The sequence below is a fragment of the Cebus imitator genome, unplaced genomic scaffold, assembly GCF_001604975.1.
Source record: "Cebus imitator isolate Cc_AM_T3 unplaced genomic scaffold, Cebus_imitator-1.0 Scaffold136, whole genome shotgun sequence".
Taxonomy (NCBI): Eukaryota; Metazoa; Chordata; class Mammalia; order Primates; family Cebidae; genus Cebus; species Cebus imitator.
This window is the reverse complement of record NW_016107451.1, coordinates 2,289,962-2,306,623: the sequence shown is the minus strand read 5'-3', so window position 1 is coordinate 2,306,623 and position 16,662 is coordinate 2,289,962. Positions and strand designations below refer to the sequence as shown.

The window sequence follows — 16,662 nt, the reverse complement described above, 5'->3', positions numbered from 1 at the left end:
CACTTCCTTACAGTTGTCCATGAGCTTGTCTGCGTCATCCAGGTGCTACACTGGCAGCAGTGAATGGATGCAGCTGCTCACCCACTTAGAGCGGGCTCTTGCATCAGGAGCTCACCTCACACACATGGCTACACACTGTCAGTTGTATATACTGTCATTCAATGACAGAGTAGGTAGCAAGTCACTGTCACACAGTCCTGAGGTTTGGTTTTCTGGAATGGGGATTGGTGGTTAGTGATAGGTATCTGTAATGTCTGGTGTCCACAGGAAGTCTCAGGAGTGGATCTTTGGAAACTAAGAGCTCTGCAGGCCGAGCTAGCACCTTTCCTCCTGTCCCTGTCCCTGGGGAGCCTGTGACTCCACCCAGCAAAGCTGGCCGGCGTAGCTTCTGGGATATGCTGGTAATGGGAGGAAGTGGTGAAGTGGGCATCTACCTTCCTGCCTGCCTCCTAGCTCCTCCTACACTCCCTCCTGCCTCCCAGTCCCCTATAGGCCTTGCCACAATCTCCTTTTATATAAAACTGTTCTGTCCTGCCAGACACCATGGCGTGTACCTTTAGTCGCAGCTCCTCAGGAGGATGAAGCAGGAGGATTGCTTCAGGCCAAGAGTTCACAGCTGCAGTGTGTTGTGATCATGCCTGTTAATGGCCGATGCACTCCAGCCTGGGCAACATATAAACACTCTTATCTCTTTAAAAACAAAACAAAACAAAAACTGCTCTGTCTTTTGGACTAGAATTTGCAGAATGTGGCAAGTTCTCACTGATGTAGAGGGAGCCTTAACTTACTGTGTGCCTTCACTTCCATTTTTCTTGTTGGATTCTCACAACAGCTTGCAAGATAAGTAGAGCATTTATAGTGAGGAAGGTGAGGCTCAGGAAAGTTAAGTAACCTGCCCAAAGCTCCTTAGCCAGCCCCTGTAGAAGGCAGGGTCTGAACCCAGCCCTGTGAATCTTTCAAGCTCACTATTGTTCCATAGTGCCTCCATCCCACACCATTCCTCTTCCCAGTAGCCCTTCCTCATTCACTGCATTGCCCCCAGAGTAAAACAGAATGTGGGGATTTGGGTTCCCCCAAAACAACTGATGACATTGTCCTGGATCGGCCAGAAGACACTCGGGGCCGGAGGCGTCACAAAACTGAAAGTGTTCGGACTCCCGGTGGAGCTGAGCGGGCTCCGGGCTCAGATTCCGGAGCCCAGAGACAAAGGTATGTGTGGTGGCATTGTGACCCAGGAGGGGATGGGCGTGAAGTCACGGACGGGCCTTGGTCTGTGTAAACATACATGTGTCATGTATGGACATGAGGCTCTTACTCCCACTGTCTTCAGACGTCGGACAACACAGCTAGAAGAGGGTGAGGTGGGGACCCTTCATCCTGTGTTTGCTTGCATCGCTCAGCGCTGGATGGAGTTTATGGTTCAGATTGGTGAGACCCCAGCCTCCCCTTCCATCCCTCAACTGCAGCCTGGTCTCCATCCTGCAGCCCCACAGTAACTGCTCTGCCTCCCAGGTTGTGCCTCGGTGTCCAGAAGCTCCACCCACATGGTGTCCCGGTTCCTCCTTCCATCCATCCTGTCTGAGTTCACCGCACTGGTCACCTCAATGGCTGTAGACACCAGTGTCCGCATCTTTGAGCAGCATTTGTGAGTGTAGATCCTATAGAATTGAAGAGAACTTCCCCAGACTTCCTAAAAGCTGAGCCTAAAAGAAGCCAAACCTGAGGAAGCTGAGCTAGGAGAGGTGGAAACGAGGCCCAGGGAGGTGAAGCCTAGGCCAGAGAGTGGTGCTATGAATGGTCTTTCTGTCTTCCCTCCCTTTCAATAGGGGTTCAGAGCCTGAGATCTTCAGCCCTTGTTTTCCTGGGCAGCTGGGCCCCTCTCCCCGCCCTGCAGCTGAGCGGCGCCTGCTGCTTCTTGGAAGGAACTTCTTACAGTGGAGGAGACCAACACAGCAGGGTGAGGGCATGGCCATGGGGTAGGCTAAGAGTAACTGGTGGGGTCTTCAACCTTGCAGAGGGGAGGGTGGGATCAAGGGGAATCTGTTCTCAGGCCCCCATTGTGCCCCTCCCCCACCCTGTAGCTGCCAAAGCCATACAGCGCTTCGAGCCAGGAGGTGATGGGAGCTCAGGGCGAAATGCTCCCCGGCAGAGGCTCTTGCTACTGGAGGTCATGGACAAGAAGGTAGATGTGGGGCCAGGGACTTGGTGGGAAGAGGGGTTCCAGAATCTCACTGACCCTAACCCTGGACCTCCAGCTACAGCTGCTAACCTACAACTGGGCTCCAGACCTGGGGGCAGCGTTGGGCCGAGCGCTGGTTCGCCTGGTACAGTGGCAGAATGCACGAGCCCATCTCATCTTCTGCCTACTCAGCCAGAAGCTTGGACTCTTCCACCATTATGGCCAGTTGGACTTCCCCGTGCGAGATGAAAAGGTGCCTGCTGCTCTGGATCTTCCTGTAGTTCTGGCTACTGAGGGGTCAGTTCAAGGAAATACCAGATCAGAAGCCAGAGAGATGGGACAGACTGAGGGCAGAGGTAGTGGGGAGGGAGAGTCTGAGAGAGAAAGCCAGGGGATGGGAGAGAGGTTCCGAGGGCAAAGGCTCTGAACCCATTGCAATGCTCCATCTCTCAGGAGCCAAACCCATTCCTGCTGCCAACCATGGAAGTGGAGACCCTCATCCGGAGTGCCAGTCCCCCGCTGAGCCGTGAGCAGGGCCGGCTGAGTGGGTCCTCTCGTAGTGGGGGTCCCCTTCCCCTGGACACATTCCCCTTCGACGAGGCCCTAAGGGATATCACAGCTGCCCGCCCCAGCTCCACACTTGGTCCTGTGCCCAGACCTCCTGATCCTGTCACCTACCATGGACAACAGTTCCTAGAGATCAAGATGGCAGAGCGCAGAGGTGAGGGTACTGGGCCAGGCAGTGGGGACAGGAAATCTGTGGAATCTGGGAGGAAGCAGGTGACAGTGCCTGGGGCTACATCTAATGCCTTCAACCCTCAGAGTTGGAGCGCCAGATGAAGATGGAAAACCTGTTTGTAACCTGGCAGCAGCGTTCTACCCCAGCCAGCATGCCCATCAGTGTGAGTAACCCCAGCTTGCATCTTCCACGAGGACCTGTGACCCTGCCTCGTCACTGCTGCATGCCCAATACCCTGTTTCCCCAGGCTGGGGAGCTGGAGACCCTGAAGCAGTCATCCCGCCTGGTGCATTACTGTGCAACAGCCCTCCTGTTTGACCCAGCTGCCTGGCTACATGGGCCCCCAGAGACCTCTGGACCCCCTGAGGGGCAGGTGAGGCTGACTTCCAGACTTCTAGGAGAACTTTGCTTGCCCCACAGTAACCCCCTCTCCTCCATCCCCAGCGGGATGGTTGACAGTGGGGAGAGTCTTCCTTGACCTTTACTCCCACAGCGGCGCCATCGCCCTGAGTCAGGGTCTGGGAGCCGAGAGGTTCCCGCAAGCTGTGAATCCTCGGATGTGTCGCCCCCGGGAGCCCGTGAGGAGCCTTGGCTGAAGGAGCTGAGCTTGGCTTTCCTGCAGCAATACGTGCAGTATCTGCAGAGCATAGGTTTTGTGCTGGTACCACTGCGGCCCCCCTCACCCACCCGCAGGTGAGCCCATCCCTGCTTTCCCTTCTGTCTTCTCCTCCTGCACTGCAAGTGAGGCCCCATGGGCCCTTCCTCTCTTTACAGGGTCCTGTGTTAACAACTCAGGCTGGGCCTATGCATGTTCATCCCACTGGGCTCACACATGTGTGAGGGTCTTAGACACTTTCACACAGCCCACGTGTGTCCTGCCAACCTTGTATGCTTTGTGGAACTCATGACACTCATACACAGAACTATGTCCATTCTCACAAAGCTCATGCCACACACATCTTGTACACTTACATGCTTGCATACATCTGCACATGTGAATTTTTTTTGGAGACAGAGTCTCACTCTGTCACCTAGGCTGGAGTGCAGTGGCACAATCTCAGCTCACTGCAACCTCCACCTCCTGGGTTCGAGCAATTCTTGTGCCTCAGCCTCCCAAGCAGCTGGGATTGCAGGTGTGCACCACCCTGCCTGGCTAATTTATTGTGTTTAGGCTGGTCTTAAACTCCTCAACTCAGGCAGTCCTCCTGCCTCAGCCTCCCAAAGTGCTAGGATTATAGGTGTGAGCCATTAAGCCTGGCCTGCACACGTAAATCCTGTACATGCTCCTAAGCCTCAGGATCTGGGCCTTAATGATTCCTGTGCTGATCATCCCACTGACCTCTCCTGAGATTTGATGTGGTTCTTGGCCCAGGGAAGTCCTTTTCTCAGCAAGGACCTCTGTGCTAGGCCTACTTGCATCACTGTCCTTGGCCTTTTTCTTGGTCATGTTTACCCACTGGCCAGTACTGACAGGTCTGAGTCTTGGGAAGTAGGCAGCCCCTCTGTCACCACCTCCATCTTCCCTGAGCTCAGGGACAACTCTGAAGCCACCTTTCCATCCACTGTCAAATCTCAAATTCCCGTGTTTGTGGCCCCTGCTCTGTGTTCATCTCCAGATTCTCTGTTCCCCATCTTATCCCAGTGGCTGTATGCAAAAAATGAGCTGTTCACCTTACAGCTACTTTCATGTCTCCAGATTTGTGAGTTTATCAAGGCATGTTCTCCCTCCCCTCTATTTTCAGTTAGAATCTTTTTAAGCCAGTAGTCCAGAAAGCCAGTTCCAACTCCCTGGTGTTTCTGTGACCAGCTCTCCACTCCCCAGGCTTCCCTCTCTTCCAGGCATCAGGAATAAAAGGCGTGCCTGCCCCTCCTGTGAGCCCATCTCAGAGGCCAGGCTGGTCCCCCCTATCCTGGGGAGGAGCTGCCCCATTTGCTGCCTTGACAGCCCATTATTCCCAGCTATAGGAGCTTCTCTAAAGGACTTTAGTTTGCACACTGGCCATCAGTTATGTTCTTCTCCACAAATCTGAATTCCTTTTTAAAACAAGACACTGGGTTGGAAAAAAAAAAAAGTTTCTACAGCAAAATTTAAAGGCAGGCCTTTCCTTCCCACCAATCTTTAACAATCAACAATCACTAAGTCTTGTCCCAGTTGCCTTGAGGTTTAAATGGGACATTTTTCCCACCGGAGGCTCTGACCCCCAGCAAGAATTCTGGCAGTTTATGGCCCCTTGGTGTGAATGGGTCCCCCCCAACCCCTTCTGTTCTGTCCTTTCTTCCCAGTCCCTCCCCTGCTTCCCTTCTCCCCTAGGCTCTGTACTAAGCTGTGAAGAATAACCGGCCTCTAAAAGCCTAGAACTGCTATCCCCCAATCAAAAGACAGCAGCTTTTCCCTCTCGGAGGAAAGTACCTAACCAGACATCAAGCATCTCCTTGAATTTTCCTAATCAAATTGTAGACATGGATCACCCTCCCCATTCTCTCTCCTGCCCAGCACATACCCTCTCAGTTGCAGAGAGAGGCTTAGTCTCCACCTCCCCACTGAGCACTGTTTTTGCCTCCCTTGAAGCAGCAGCTGCTATGGAGAGAGCCTGGTCCTGCAGTCTAGACCTGGACTCCAGGCCCAGCCTTCCCACTCACAGTGGCACCTTTGTGAGCCTGTTTCCTCCCCTGCAAAATGATTCCATGTAAAACGGATTCTGAGTCTGATCACTATGATTGCACACCACTAGCCTGCCTCATCCTCTTATCCCTCCTTTTCTACAGCACCAGCCGGCCGCGGGCCATGGCTATCCTTGGAACAGAGGGTCGAGGCTCCTTCTCCTGCCCTAAAACCAAGACTGATGGGAGCCCCAAGGTAACTTGTCATATAATGGTAAAGTTACTGATGCGGAATTACTTCCCCAGGGCCTGAGGTCATTGACCCTGAGTGATGTACTGCAGTCACTGATCCCAGACTAACCCCATTAAAGTCAGGGACCTAAGAAAAAACTTCCACCCTACTGACTCGAGGCTGGTGAGCCCCTAACCCTTGCCCCCTTTTTCCTTTTTCAGAGCACGAGCTCTCCAGTAACCACTTATCACCTGCAGCGGGCACTCCCCGGGGGCATCATCCTCATGGAACTGGTGTTCCAGGTAAGCAGGAGGAGCACTGAGTGGAGAGAGTCAGATGCACCAGCCTCTCACCCTCCTGATCTCATCTTCACTCTCCCTTCAGGGCTGTTACTTCTGTGTCAAACAGTTTGCCCTGGAATGTTCCCGAATCCCAATGGGGCAGGCTGTCAACTCACAGGTATGTGGCTGAGGTGTGGGCAGAGTCATTGTACCCCAGTGTCCTGTGGGCAGCATGGCTCCATGTCTTATTTGCTGGGCAGTAGAGTAATGTAGTGGGCAGGCTGGCCCAGTGACTGATCCAGTGCTGTGGCCTGGCTAGGTCAGTGCTCATTCTGGTGCCGTGACTGCACGCTGTCGGTCATCCAAAGCATGTTTAGCTGTAGCCCTGAGGCAGCACAGTGCCTGGTCTGGCCTGTGGTCACCTAGAGTCTGTGGCAGACCCTAGTGGAATCTGGGATACAGCAAAATGGCCTAGTCTCTCAAAATGACCCTAGTTTCATGGAAACAGTTACAATATGGTTTGAAAAATGGAGGCTAGAATGGGGAGGCCTTCCCACAGAAACCATTCTGGCAGAGGGCGTTCCACTGGGCCATAGCAGCAGGGGAAATCTTTCGTTTCTTCCTAGGGAAGAAGGAAAATGTGTATTGAGCAGCCAGTGCAGCCACACCCTAACTCTGTCTCCTGCTGCTGCCTCCCCAGCTATCCATGCTGTTCACAGAGGAGTGTGACAAGGTGCGGGACCTGATGCATGTGCACTCGTTCAGCTATGACTTCCACCTGCGCCTTGTGCACCAGCATGTGCTGGGTGCCCACCTAGTGCTGCGGCACGGCTACCATCTCACCACCTTCCTGCGACACTTCCTGGCCCACCACCCTGATGGACCCCACTTTGGCCGCAATCACATTTACCAAGGTGAGTGCCCAAGGGCAAGCCAGTGAACCCAAAAAAGAACAGGCCACAGGTGGCTCCAGGTCAGGGCTGGTGGGACTACCTCCCTGGACACATGGGCCCATGTTGTTAATCACCTCATGCCACACATACCATGTTCCCATGTTTCTATCCTGTGTCTGTCTCTCACCAGAGTTGGGACCCCATGTTACCTGTCCCTGCTTTCTGTTCTGAGTCCCTTTTGTCCCGTCTTAGTGTTCCACAGGAATGCAGGAGCTCCCAAGGAAAGCAGACTCATTCTGCCTGCCAGTCAGAGCCTTAGAGACTCCCATCCCTGTGCCCCACCATATCAGTATGTCCGTTCTAGGCTTAGTGTCCACTGTCTATTACTTACCCCTCAGGGACACTGGAGCTCCCCACACCACTCATTGCTGCCCACCAGCTGTATAACTACGTGGCTGACCATGCCAGCTCTTACCACATGAAGCCACTGCGAATGGCCCGGCCAGGGGGCCCAGAACACAATGAGTATGCCCTGGTGTCGGCCTGGCACAGGTAAGGCTGGAAGGGGCACCCAGCACGCATGCTGCAGGATCTGCGGTTGGGACACACTTGCAGTAGAGAGACCCGATTTTTTGGGCAGAAGGGGTGAGAACCCCAGTTGACATCTCCCCAACCTGTCCTGCACAGCTCTGGCTCCTACCTGGACTCTGAGGGACTTCGCCACCAGGATGACTTTGATGTGTCTCTGCTTGTCTGTCACTGTGCTGCACCCTTTGAGGAGCAAGGAGAGGCCGAGCGGCACATTCTGCGGTCAGCAGTTCCCCTATCTCGAACATGCCCATTTCCCAGCGTGCCTCCCACCCTGCCCTATGTGTCTCTTGCTGTGACCACCACTCTCCTGCCCTGCTCCCTACCCCAGGCTACAGTTCTTCGTGGTGCTCACCAGCCAGCGAGAGCTCTTCCCCAGGCTCACTATTGACATGCGCCGCTTCCGGAAGCCACCCAGACTGCCCCCTGAGCCAGAGGCTCCTGGGAGTTCAGCTGGCAGTCCTGGGGAGGCCTCAGGGCTTGTTCTAGCCCCTGGACCGGCTCCTTTGTTCCCACCACTGGCTGCAGAGGTGGGCATGGCACGGGCACGGCTAGCTCAGCTGGTACGGCTGGCTGGAGGGCACTGCCGTCGGGACACCCTCTGGAAGCGCCTCTTCTTGCTGGAGCCACCAGGCCCTGATCGACTCCGGCTAGGGGGGCGCCTGGCCCTGGCAGAGCTGGAGGAGCTCCTAGAAGCAGTCCACGCTAAATCCATTGGGGACATCGACCCCCAGCTGGTAAGGGACTGTGGACTCCAGAAAGAGCTGGAATAGATGCCAGGAATTCCACTAGCACCCAGGGGGGGCACAAGAATCTGAGGTGAGTGGAACAGCAGACTCAGGCCTGTGGCTCCTCCCCCAGGACTGTTTCCTATCCATGACGGTCTCCTGGTACCAGAGCCTGATCAAAGTTCTTTTAAGCCGCTTCCCCCAGAGCTGTCGCCATTTCCAAAGCCCAGACTTGGGAACTCAGTACCTGGTAAGTCCCCTTGACCTTCCTCTGAAAAGGGAAACAGAGCAGAGACCCTCACCAGACAGATGCACCCCTCAGCCTGAGCAAACAAGCTGTGCTTTGGAGGGAGGCCTAGACAGAACAGGACTACACAGAAATGTAAAACCCTTCGAGTACCGGGCATCGAACCACAGCATGTGATTCTCAGCAGCTCTGCCCTCAGGGACTCACCAAGAACACAAACCTTGGCTTGAGATCCCAAGGGCCAGGCTCTGGAACTGACAACCCAAGGAGCTCTCAGAACTTCATCAGTGGTTGGTGTCAGAGACTGGAGCCCCAGAAAGGACCCCTTGGGCTTTGAAGCCTTGTTACTCAAAGTGTGGTCCACAGACCAGCAGCCACAGCACCTGGGAGCTTGCTGAAATGCAGGCTCTCCAGCCACACTCCAGACTGCTGACTCGGGATCTGCAGGCTAGCAGTCTCCCAGGTGATTTGTGTGCACATTGAAGTGTGAAAGCACTGCTGTAAAGGACAGGTAGAGAGAAGAGAGCTATGGTGGTGGGCCCTAGCATGGGGCATTAAGGAGCCTGCAGAGATGGACCCGGCCAGAGCTGAGGTTCAAGAAAGGAGGCATTCGAGAGAAGATTTCAAGTGAAAAAGTAGGAGTTGGAGCCAGGTGAGTGGTCCTAGCACAGTGCTTGTGCAGAGGATTCATTTCAGGGTGCAGGAAGGGTCTCCCAGAGAAGCCTATGTCAGTTAGGATGAGGCTGCACTAGGTTGTGAATAAAGGGGGGTGCACCTGTGGGCAGTGGGAAGGCTGGAGCAGGAGTTAGTTTCAGGGAAGGGTAACGAGTCCAGCTTGGAGCAAGCTGAGTCTGAAGTCTTTAAGGCCCTTCGCGGTCTGCAAGGCCTGTGGGCATCAGGATTGCAGCTCAGGAGAGTCCTAGGCAGCAGCTCTGAATAAGCAGTAACTGAAGCCTTGGGAGAGCAAATCATCCTGGTATGGGTCACCAAGTGCAGCATTCGGGAGCTGACAGACATAAGGGGACAGGACAATCCAGGGTTGGTCAGAGAGGAGACCCAGGACAGGAGGCAAGGAGGTTGTGCCAGGGGTACAGTGGTCTCCGTTGATTGGCTTCAGTGTGCCAGGCTCTGTTTGGGGCCTCCAGGATCAACTACAGTATTACCCCTCATTCTGACGCAGCTCAGACAGGCTGACCGGCAAGCCAGCAAGGATGAGGATTGAGGCTTAATTTGGAGATACAGTCCTATGTGACCTTGGGATGCAGGCGGGATGAGGGGTAGAGATGGAAGTAGGGCTCTCTGCATCCTCCCTTCACCTCAGGATCCTCTGTGGTAGGGTCTTTGCCACCTCATGGGGAGACAGACCTCAGTCCCCTCCTCATCTTTTGCTGCAGGTTGTGCTGAATCAGAAGTTCACTGACTGCTTTGTGCTAGTGTTTCTGGACTCCCACTTAGGAAAGACGGTGAGAACAAGTGGGGGGCTTTGTTTCAGCCTAGTGGGAGGCCATACCCCAAATGCTCCATCTCAGAGCCTGTTGAGGTTGGGGTGCCCACCCTTTCTGAGCCCTGCTTCCTGTCCCCACCCATGCCCTCCTCTCACCAGCGCACCCCCACGGTGTTCCCCACAGTCTCTGACAGTGGTTTTCCGAGAGCCCTTCCCAGTACAGCCCCAGGACAGCGAGAGCCCCCCTGCCCAGCTGGTCTCCACCTATCACCACCTGGAGTCTGTCATCAACACAGCCTGTTTCACCCTCTGGACCCGCCTCCTCTGAGGGAGTGGACTGGACCACTGAATGTCACTATTCCTCAAATCATGGGTCTACAATGTTGCCCACCAGAGGCAGGACCGACCAGCCCTTCTGGGCCCCAGGACAGGCCAGACACTGAGTGACACCAAAGGCTTTGGGACTATGTCTTGGGGGTCTGCTGCCCCAGCCTGGCAGCAGGAACTGCCCTCCCCAAACACCCACAGCCACTGACCAATCCAGGACTCCATCTCGTTATACCTTTTGGGCCCTTCTGGGGCACTCCTTTCTGCCCACCTGCTAAGTCCCGGGGGTTCACACGGGATTGCAAGCACTCACCCCCTAGAGCGCCATTGCCTGAATCCTGCCACCAGCCTTTGACCACTGTCTGCCACCTGCGCCCCTTGAGCCCTCAGGTCTTCATTTCCCACTTGGACATCACTGCTGGACATTCCCATCGAGATAACACCTGGGTTCTAATCCCAGCTCTTCCTTTGAAGCACCTGGGACCACTGTCAAGTCTCTTTGCTCTTGGACCCTGGGTTTCTCATCCTTTAATGAGGAGGTGGGCTCAGAAGCTCTCCCATCTCCACAGCAGCCCTGGCATTGGCTTCTCAGTGGGAGGGAAGCAACAGAGAAACTGAAGTGTTAGACACTGTGTGTCCCCCCACCCCATAACAGAGATATATGACAGTGTTCAGCAGGTCATCTTTAATGCAGAGAAGGAGACAGGATTTCACTTGCTGTCTGGAGGCACGTGGGTGGTGTGCAGGCCCTCACTGGCCAGCCTCTGGGTGGCCTCGCCTGTCCCAGTATGACCGTAGCCAGCTCAGGCCCTCTACTGTATCTCCTGCAGGGAGAGAGAGACCTTGGCATCTCAGCCCATATGGAGAAAACAGCTCCTGTCCAAGTTTTTCCAGAGCTCCCTTCCCCAGGGCCATGCCTCACCTTGAGGCCGATACTCGCAGCCCACAAAACCTTTGTAGCCTTCATCTTCCAGCAGTTGAAACAGATAGGGGAAGTTCAGCTCTCCAGGGCTGCTGGGCTCCCCTCGGCCTGGGACCTGTGCCACCTGCACGTGCCCTGGGGACAGATGAGGACAGATATGGAGTCTGGGCTCCTGCCAGGGCCTGAAGGACAGACGTGGGGATTGAAAGGGTGAAAGAGCAAAGAAAGCTCCTCTCACCAACAATAGGCAAGAACTCCCGGATGTTTCCTGTCAGGTTCCCATCCATGATCTGCCAGTGGAATATGTCCTGGGGAAGAGGATTCTACAGTCCAAGACCCCATAGGTTCCGCCCTTCTTCCAAGATTGAGAGAACATGGGCTCTCTGCAAAGTACCCCCTTTCTTCCACTTACCATTTGTAATTGGAGGTTGGGTCTTCCCACCTTCTGTAAGATGGCTGCTGCTGGAAGAGAAGCCAGGGAGTGGGCCATGAGCCTTAAGGAAAGCACAGGTATCCAAAGGGACAGAAGGATCCACAGACCTGGGGTCCTACCCTGCTGGGGCGTGTCCAGGAAGTACTGGGGGTCAGTGATTCGGGTGTTGATGGGCTCCAGCAGTCCCACGAGGTCCTCCTAGCAGCATGTCGGGTGCTGTGAATAGAGCTCCTTCCCAAGTTTGCCCCCATCAGTCCCTGGTCAAGGCTGTCACCTGTCCTGACCTAGGCGGGCACCCAGCCTTGTGCCTCCCATGCTGTCCCCACTGTGCACCCCCTCCACTTACATATGTGAGTACGTGCGTCTGTGTTTCCACTTTTCTCACCTGAGCCAAAACCCCAGCTGCATGCCTCAGATTCTCTAGAAAAACGGTCTCCATCTCAGCCTTGATTGCTGCTGGGTCAGCCCCCTGGGGTACTCGGCCAGCCATCAGGTGGATCCTGTGAAGATAGACTGGAGGCCTTGCCTCCCTTGGCTCTCTCTACACGTCTCCCAGGATTCCCTGACTGTGCTGGCCTCGCCTGTCTCCCCAGGTCTCCAGTCCATGGCACCTGGGCCACGATGCCCAGGCATCCGAGCACCTTCAGAGACACTTCCGTGACGGCCGAGGGGCAAGCCCTCTCCCAGACACCTCAGTGTCCACTCACCCCCCCACCTCCAGTAATTTCCACCTCTCCTTCCCTCGGTCCTTCTCAACATATAACCTGCAGAAGTCTCACCTTTAAAAATTATCCTGACCCTTGCCCTTCTCAGGTATTCCATGCTGCTGTTTCAACTTCCTCTCCTCGCATCTGCTTCTTAGCCTCTTCCCATCTGTTTTCTCCCCTACCATTCACCAGTAGTGATCCCACTGCCAGTTCCTTCTGAGCCTGTTTGGCCTCTGCAGGACTTGGCATTTGATCAGCCCCACTTTGAGCCGTCCATATCCTCCTGTCACCCGGATCTTAGCCACATTCAGCTCCAACCCGACATTCCAGGCCTCCCCACCCCAACAGGCTACCCGTCCAGCCTCAGGAACGCTGCTGAACACACCAGGCCTCCTCTTGCCACAGCACCCTTGCCAGGAATGCTCTACCTCCTGCTCATCAAGCAATGCCCACTCCTTCAAGACGGTTCAAGCATCACTACCTGTAAGCAGCTTTCTCTGATCCAGACAGGGTTAGGTGCCTACCCTGCTCCCACAGCTTCCTTGAATAGGTCTGTCCCCAAATGGATCACTGCATATATTTACTCTCCTATCTCCCTAGGCAGACTGAGCTCCCAGCATGGGATCCCGGCATGGGGTGAGCATGAAAGAGTGGCAAACAGACTGGCACAGGACAGATAAAATATAAAAGGCAGTTTACAAAGGGCCAGGACTGCAGGGGCTGAGACAGGCCAGTGGACTCAGACTTCTGAACCTTTCATACCTGGCGTCCTTGACGCCCTTAACCTGTGGCAGGGTCATGGGTCACAGAGGGGTGGGGGGTGGGGGGGGTACCTGGGACAGCCCAGGGCCTTGGCGTACCGCACGGCCTGCTCCAGCCCCTCTCGGAAGGCCGCCTGTCTCCCGGGGACGGCCCCCAGCCCCATTTCCCCCTTCTCTTGATCTCCTGCAGAGAGAACGGGCCTCAGCCCCCAGCTCAGGCACCCACGCCCCAGCCCCTCCAGCCCTCCCGGCCTGCCGCGCACCCGGGGGCGTGTTAATCAGCACCAGCCGCAGCCCGGCTTCCCGCGCCGCCCGCGCCAGAGCCTCGGGCGGCTCCGAGTAAGGCCAGGCCACCTCGGCGGCCTCGAAGCCCGCGCTGCCGGCGGCCCGCAGCCGCGCGAGGAGGCCAGGGAGCTCGGGGAATAGCCAGGACAGATTGGCAGAGAAGCGCAGCGGCGCCATCATGGGGGAGGCCGGACCAGGCAGAGTCCGTGGGCCGCGGAGGTGGCGGGCGGGGCGGGGCTCTCCTTGCTGGCCCTGCGAATAAAAGCGCACTGTTCGGGGTTAGAAGACGCGAAGTGCTGTAAAAACCCGGGTCTTCGCGGAAAGCGCCTTTCGTTAACTAGAGAAGAAGCGCTGGGAGAGGCGGAGGGGCGGGGCCGGCACCAGGAAGAGGTGGGGTGGCCGGGCTCCGAGCCTGAGAGCCGGGCGCGGGGCGAGAGCGCCGGGTGCCTGAGGGCACGGTTGCAACGATGGGACGTGCACTTTAATACTGAGTCTCTGCCCTGATTATAAAAATGCTATCTGTTCATGAAGCAGCATTTGAAAGCTGTATGAGCAAATAAAGAAGCACTTTTATACCACAAGTTTTCACACCACTAGCCTGTTAGCTTTCCCGTCCAAATTTTAAAATACGCCATTTTTTCTTTGAAAATTCTGATCATTCAATGTATGCGGTTTTATAGGCCTTTTTCATGGCATATTATTTTGTTAACATTTCTTCGTGTTTTCCAATAGCCTTCAAAGTCAGCGCCCTCGCTGCTCATTGTCGCACACCTAAGCACCAAGTCATTATTGTACTCCGTGGATGGATAAGGCGCGCGCCCTACAAGAGCACTTTCATGCACGTCTTAGTCCCTATCTCGGACTCTTTTTTAAGTCCTTTTCTAGAAATGTCCATCGCAATATTTGTCCGTTCACACCGTTTGTCTTTTGCAAGGGAAGCCGTCCCATTAGGCAGCTATGGGTGAACTGTCCCCCCTTAGCCTTAGCCTCAGCTGATTGGACCAGGGAGGTCATCTGATCCCAGGGCAGCCAATCCATAGACTGGCCAAAGACCTCTTACTTGCATCATTTGGCGAGATAATCTAACCAATCAAGAGTTCAAACAGGGAAATGCTGAGAGTCAAGAGGTGGTGTTGCCGGAAGATGACTGGGCTGTAGAAACGAAATAAGGCAGAGTCCTATGGTACAAAAAAACTAGAGCGGAAAGGAGGGGGAAAAAGTCCTGTGAATAGAGGTAGCACACTGAGAAACTCCTGTCGTCCCAGGGGTGCCCAAACCCAGAGCTGCTCCCAGGTGTGTGCACTTAAGGCTGGGATGCTTAGACTTTCCTGGGTTTCGGTGTCTGTATACCCTTTTAATGTTTCTTGAGATAATTTGAATGATTTTACTTTCATCTTCAATAACTCAACTGATTGGGCAGGTACTTACGGGTAGAATTACATGGTCAAATATAGGAACATATTTAAGTTACTGATGTGCTAAATTTCCTTTGAAAAATGTAAATTTATGTCCCAACAGTTCATAAGTAAACGTCATATTGATCTATCGTCTGTGCTGACTTTGACAGAGAAGCTGAAAGTGCAACATTAGGAACACCCAGCTCCCACTGTTCGTTCTGTCAATGCTCAACTCCATCTCAAACGAGGCCAACTCAGACATCAGAGATCCAGCCTGATCCCGTAGTGATCCCAAATTGCAGGTTCTGTCTCTTCAGCTCTGCCTCCAAGAGCAGACGGCCACCACCTGACACTGATCACCTGATTTCTTGCCCATTTGCAGCTGGTTTTGCACTAGGACCTTTGCCTTGTCCTGGAAGGTGTTTCTTGGTTATAGTCCAATCAAGATCTCACTAAGTTTAACATTGTAATCAATCCCAGCTTCAGTGTGTTTGCAATCCAAAATTGGCAATACAGAGTAACATCTAGAGGCCGTAATTCCTTTATTACCACCTCGATGTTAATCCCCTAGTATGCAAATTTTATTTACGATGTTGAAAGCACCACCATCTGCTGAGCTCTGCATCAGGAACAAAATGTGTCCAACTCCCAATAGTCCACCCCTTTTTTCCTTGGACATCTCTTAGGGCAGTAAAAATTATATATAAACTAGACATACGTGACTCATGTTCCCCCTAATTCCCTTACAACACCTTCATATTACATGCCAAGATAAATATATAAAGAGTACAATGTCCATGAAAATTATTTGCTTTATTCACCTTTGACTGTCTGTGTCTTATGCCACCTTGCAACACAGCCATGACATTATCACAAGTCTTGATTATTTGCATTTGACATTTTTTTGGCTTTATTGTGCTTCACAGATACATATTTGACTTTTAACCCAATAATTTGCACAGATGTGATGTTAAAGTAACAACAATTTGTAAATAGTTGCATGGATGATGGCAAAAACTTTAGTACAGAGTTCAGAGTCTCATTCGATCACTGGATAGCATTTGGCAATGCAGTAAAACATATTACAACTCATGTGAAATGCAAATCAAAACCTCAATGAAATTCCATTTTATGCCTTCCAGATTGGCAAAAATAAAAAAAGACATTATCAAATATTGGATAGGATTTGGAACAACTGCTGATAGGAGTGTAAATCACTATAACTTCCTTGGAAAAAAATTTGGCATTGTCTCTTAAAGTTGATATGCCTTTGATCCAACATTCCTTGCCCAGGTGTATCCCCTGAAGAAAGTTTTGCACAACTGTACTAGGAAACAAGTAAAGTGATGTTCACAGCAGAACTATTCATGTAGCAAAAAGATGGAACTAACACAAATGTCCATCCATCCATATACAGATGAGCTGCATAACAGTATAGCCATACCATGTTGTACAAGAGAAAGCTGGTGGCTCAAATGATAAAACTGAGTGTGTTGTTGTGTTAGGGCAATATATGACCTTAGTGAAGTTTGGTTGGAATTGAAAAACATCATTATGAAGGCATCAAGTAGATAAATCTCAGAAACATAATCTCTAGAGGAAGAAGAAAATCACAGAGAAATATATACACTGTGATTCCATTGATACAAAGTCAAAGGCAGGGAAAACCAATAGGGTCTTGTGTAGGAATATAGACATCTCTGGTAAAACAATGAAGAGCAAGTGAATAATTATCACAAAATTCAGCATAATGGTGATGACCTCTAGAGGAGGAGTGAAGAGGGTGGCGTTGGAGCCTTTGAAAGCATTAGTTATCCTTTCTCTTACCTTGGATAGCACAGTCACATATGTTAATGTTACTACTCTTCTTTAGAACTAACATATATTTTATAAAGATC

General features: G+C 53.0%; 2 protein-coding genes across 3 annotated transcripts in view; one reads left to right on the top strand and one right to left on the bottom strand.

Annotated features, from left to right (window-relative positions):
- The window catches only part of SZT2 (SZT2 subunit of KICSTOR complex), a 55,815-nt gene extending 44,886 nt beyond the window's left edge, over nucleotides 1–10,929 (top strand). The window contains exons 52-72 of the mRNA XM_037743136.1: nucleotides 268–401; nucleotides 1,043–1,209; nucleotides 1,331–1,428; nucleotides 1,513–1,645; nucleotides 1,827–1,957; nucleotides 2,082–2,182; nucleotides 2,256–2,432; nucleotides 2,633–2,900; nucleotides 3,002–3,081; nucleotides 3,166–3,291; nucleotides 3,412–3,611; nucleotides 5,685–5,775; nucleotides 5,973–6,053; nucleotides 6,136–6,210; nucleotides 6,733–6,946; nucleotides 7,324–7,477; nucleotides 7,613–7,735; nucleotides 7,845–8,250; nucleotides 8,375–8,491; nucleotides 9,883–9,951; nucleotides 10,117–10,929. Of these exons, the coding sequence (XP_037599064.1) occupies nucleotides 268–401; nucleotides 1,043–1,209; nucleotides 1,331–1,428; nucleotides 1,513–1,645; nucleotides 1,827–1,957; nucleotides 2,082–2,182; nucleotides 2,256–2,432; nucleotides 2,633–2,900; nucleotides 3,002–3,081; nucleotides 3,166–3,291; nucleotides 3,412–3,611; nucleotides 5,685–5,775; nucleotides 5,973–6,053; nucleotides 6,136–6,210; nucleotides 6,733–6,946; nucleotides 7,324–7,477; nucleotides 7,613–7,735; nucleotides 7,845–8,250; nucleotides 8,375–8,491; nucleotides 9,883–9,951; nucleotides 10,117–10,260 (3,089 nt within the window). The 3' untranslated portion in view covers nucleotides 10,261–10,929. The remainder of the gene's footprint in view (nucleotides 1–267; nucleotides 402–1,042; nucleotides 1,210–1,330; nucleotides 1,429–1,512; nucleotides 1,646–1,826; nucleotides 1,958–2,081; nucleotides 2,183–2,255; nucleotides 2,433–2,632; nucleotides 2,901–3,001; nucleotides 3,082–3,165; nucleotides 3,292–3,411; nucleotides 3,612–5,684; nucleotides 5,776–5,972; nucleotides 6,054–6,135; nucleotides 6,211–6,732; nucleotides 6,947–7,323; nucleotides 7,478–7,612; nucleotides 7,736–7,844; nucleotides 8,251–8,374; nucleotides 8,492–9,882; nucleotides 9,952–10,116) is intronic.
- HYI (hydroxypyruvate isomerase (putative)) lies at nucleotides 10,930–13,728 on the bottom strand. Of its 2 annotated transcripts, none has more exons than XM_017541723.2 (8): nucleotides 13,346–13,728; nucleotides 13,155–13,266; nucleotides 12,000–12,114; nucleotides 11,734–11,812; nucleotides 11,594–11,643; nucleotides 11,420–11,489; nucleotides 11,182–11,316; nucleotides 10,930–11,083 (listed from the first exon to the last, which is right to left on the bottom strand). In XM_017541723.2, exons 1-8 carry the CDS (start codon nucleotides 13,545–13,547, stop codon nucleotides 11,010–11,012), a joined length of 837 nt encoding a protein of 278 aa, XP_017397212.1. In that variant the 5' UTR covers nucleotides 13,548–13,728; the 3' UTR covers nucleotides 10,930–11,009. The 2 variants fall into 2 exon arrangements, with proteins under 2 accessions (XP_017397212.1, XP_017397214.1); XM_017541725.2 differs by having other exon boundaries at nucleotides 13,182–13,266.
- Nucleotides 13,729–16,662: the final 2,934 nt, after the last annotated feature.

Coding starts and splice junctions, on each gene's coding strand:
- HYI (XM_017541723.2), bottom strand. CDS start 13,547: ATGATGGCGCCGCTGCGCTTCTCTGCCAATCTGTCCTGGCTATTCCCC. Junction 12,115..13,154: donor AAGGCCCTGGGCTGTCCCAG/GTACCCCCCCCA, acceptor CTATCTTCACAG/GATCCACCTGATGGCTGGCC. Junction 11,317..11,419: donor GGAGTTCTTGCCTATTGTTG/GTGAGAGGAGCT, acceptor ATCTGTCCCCAG/GGCACGTGCAGGTGGCACAG.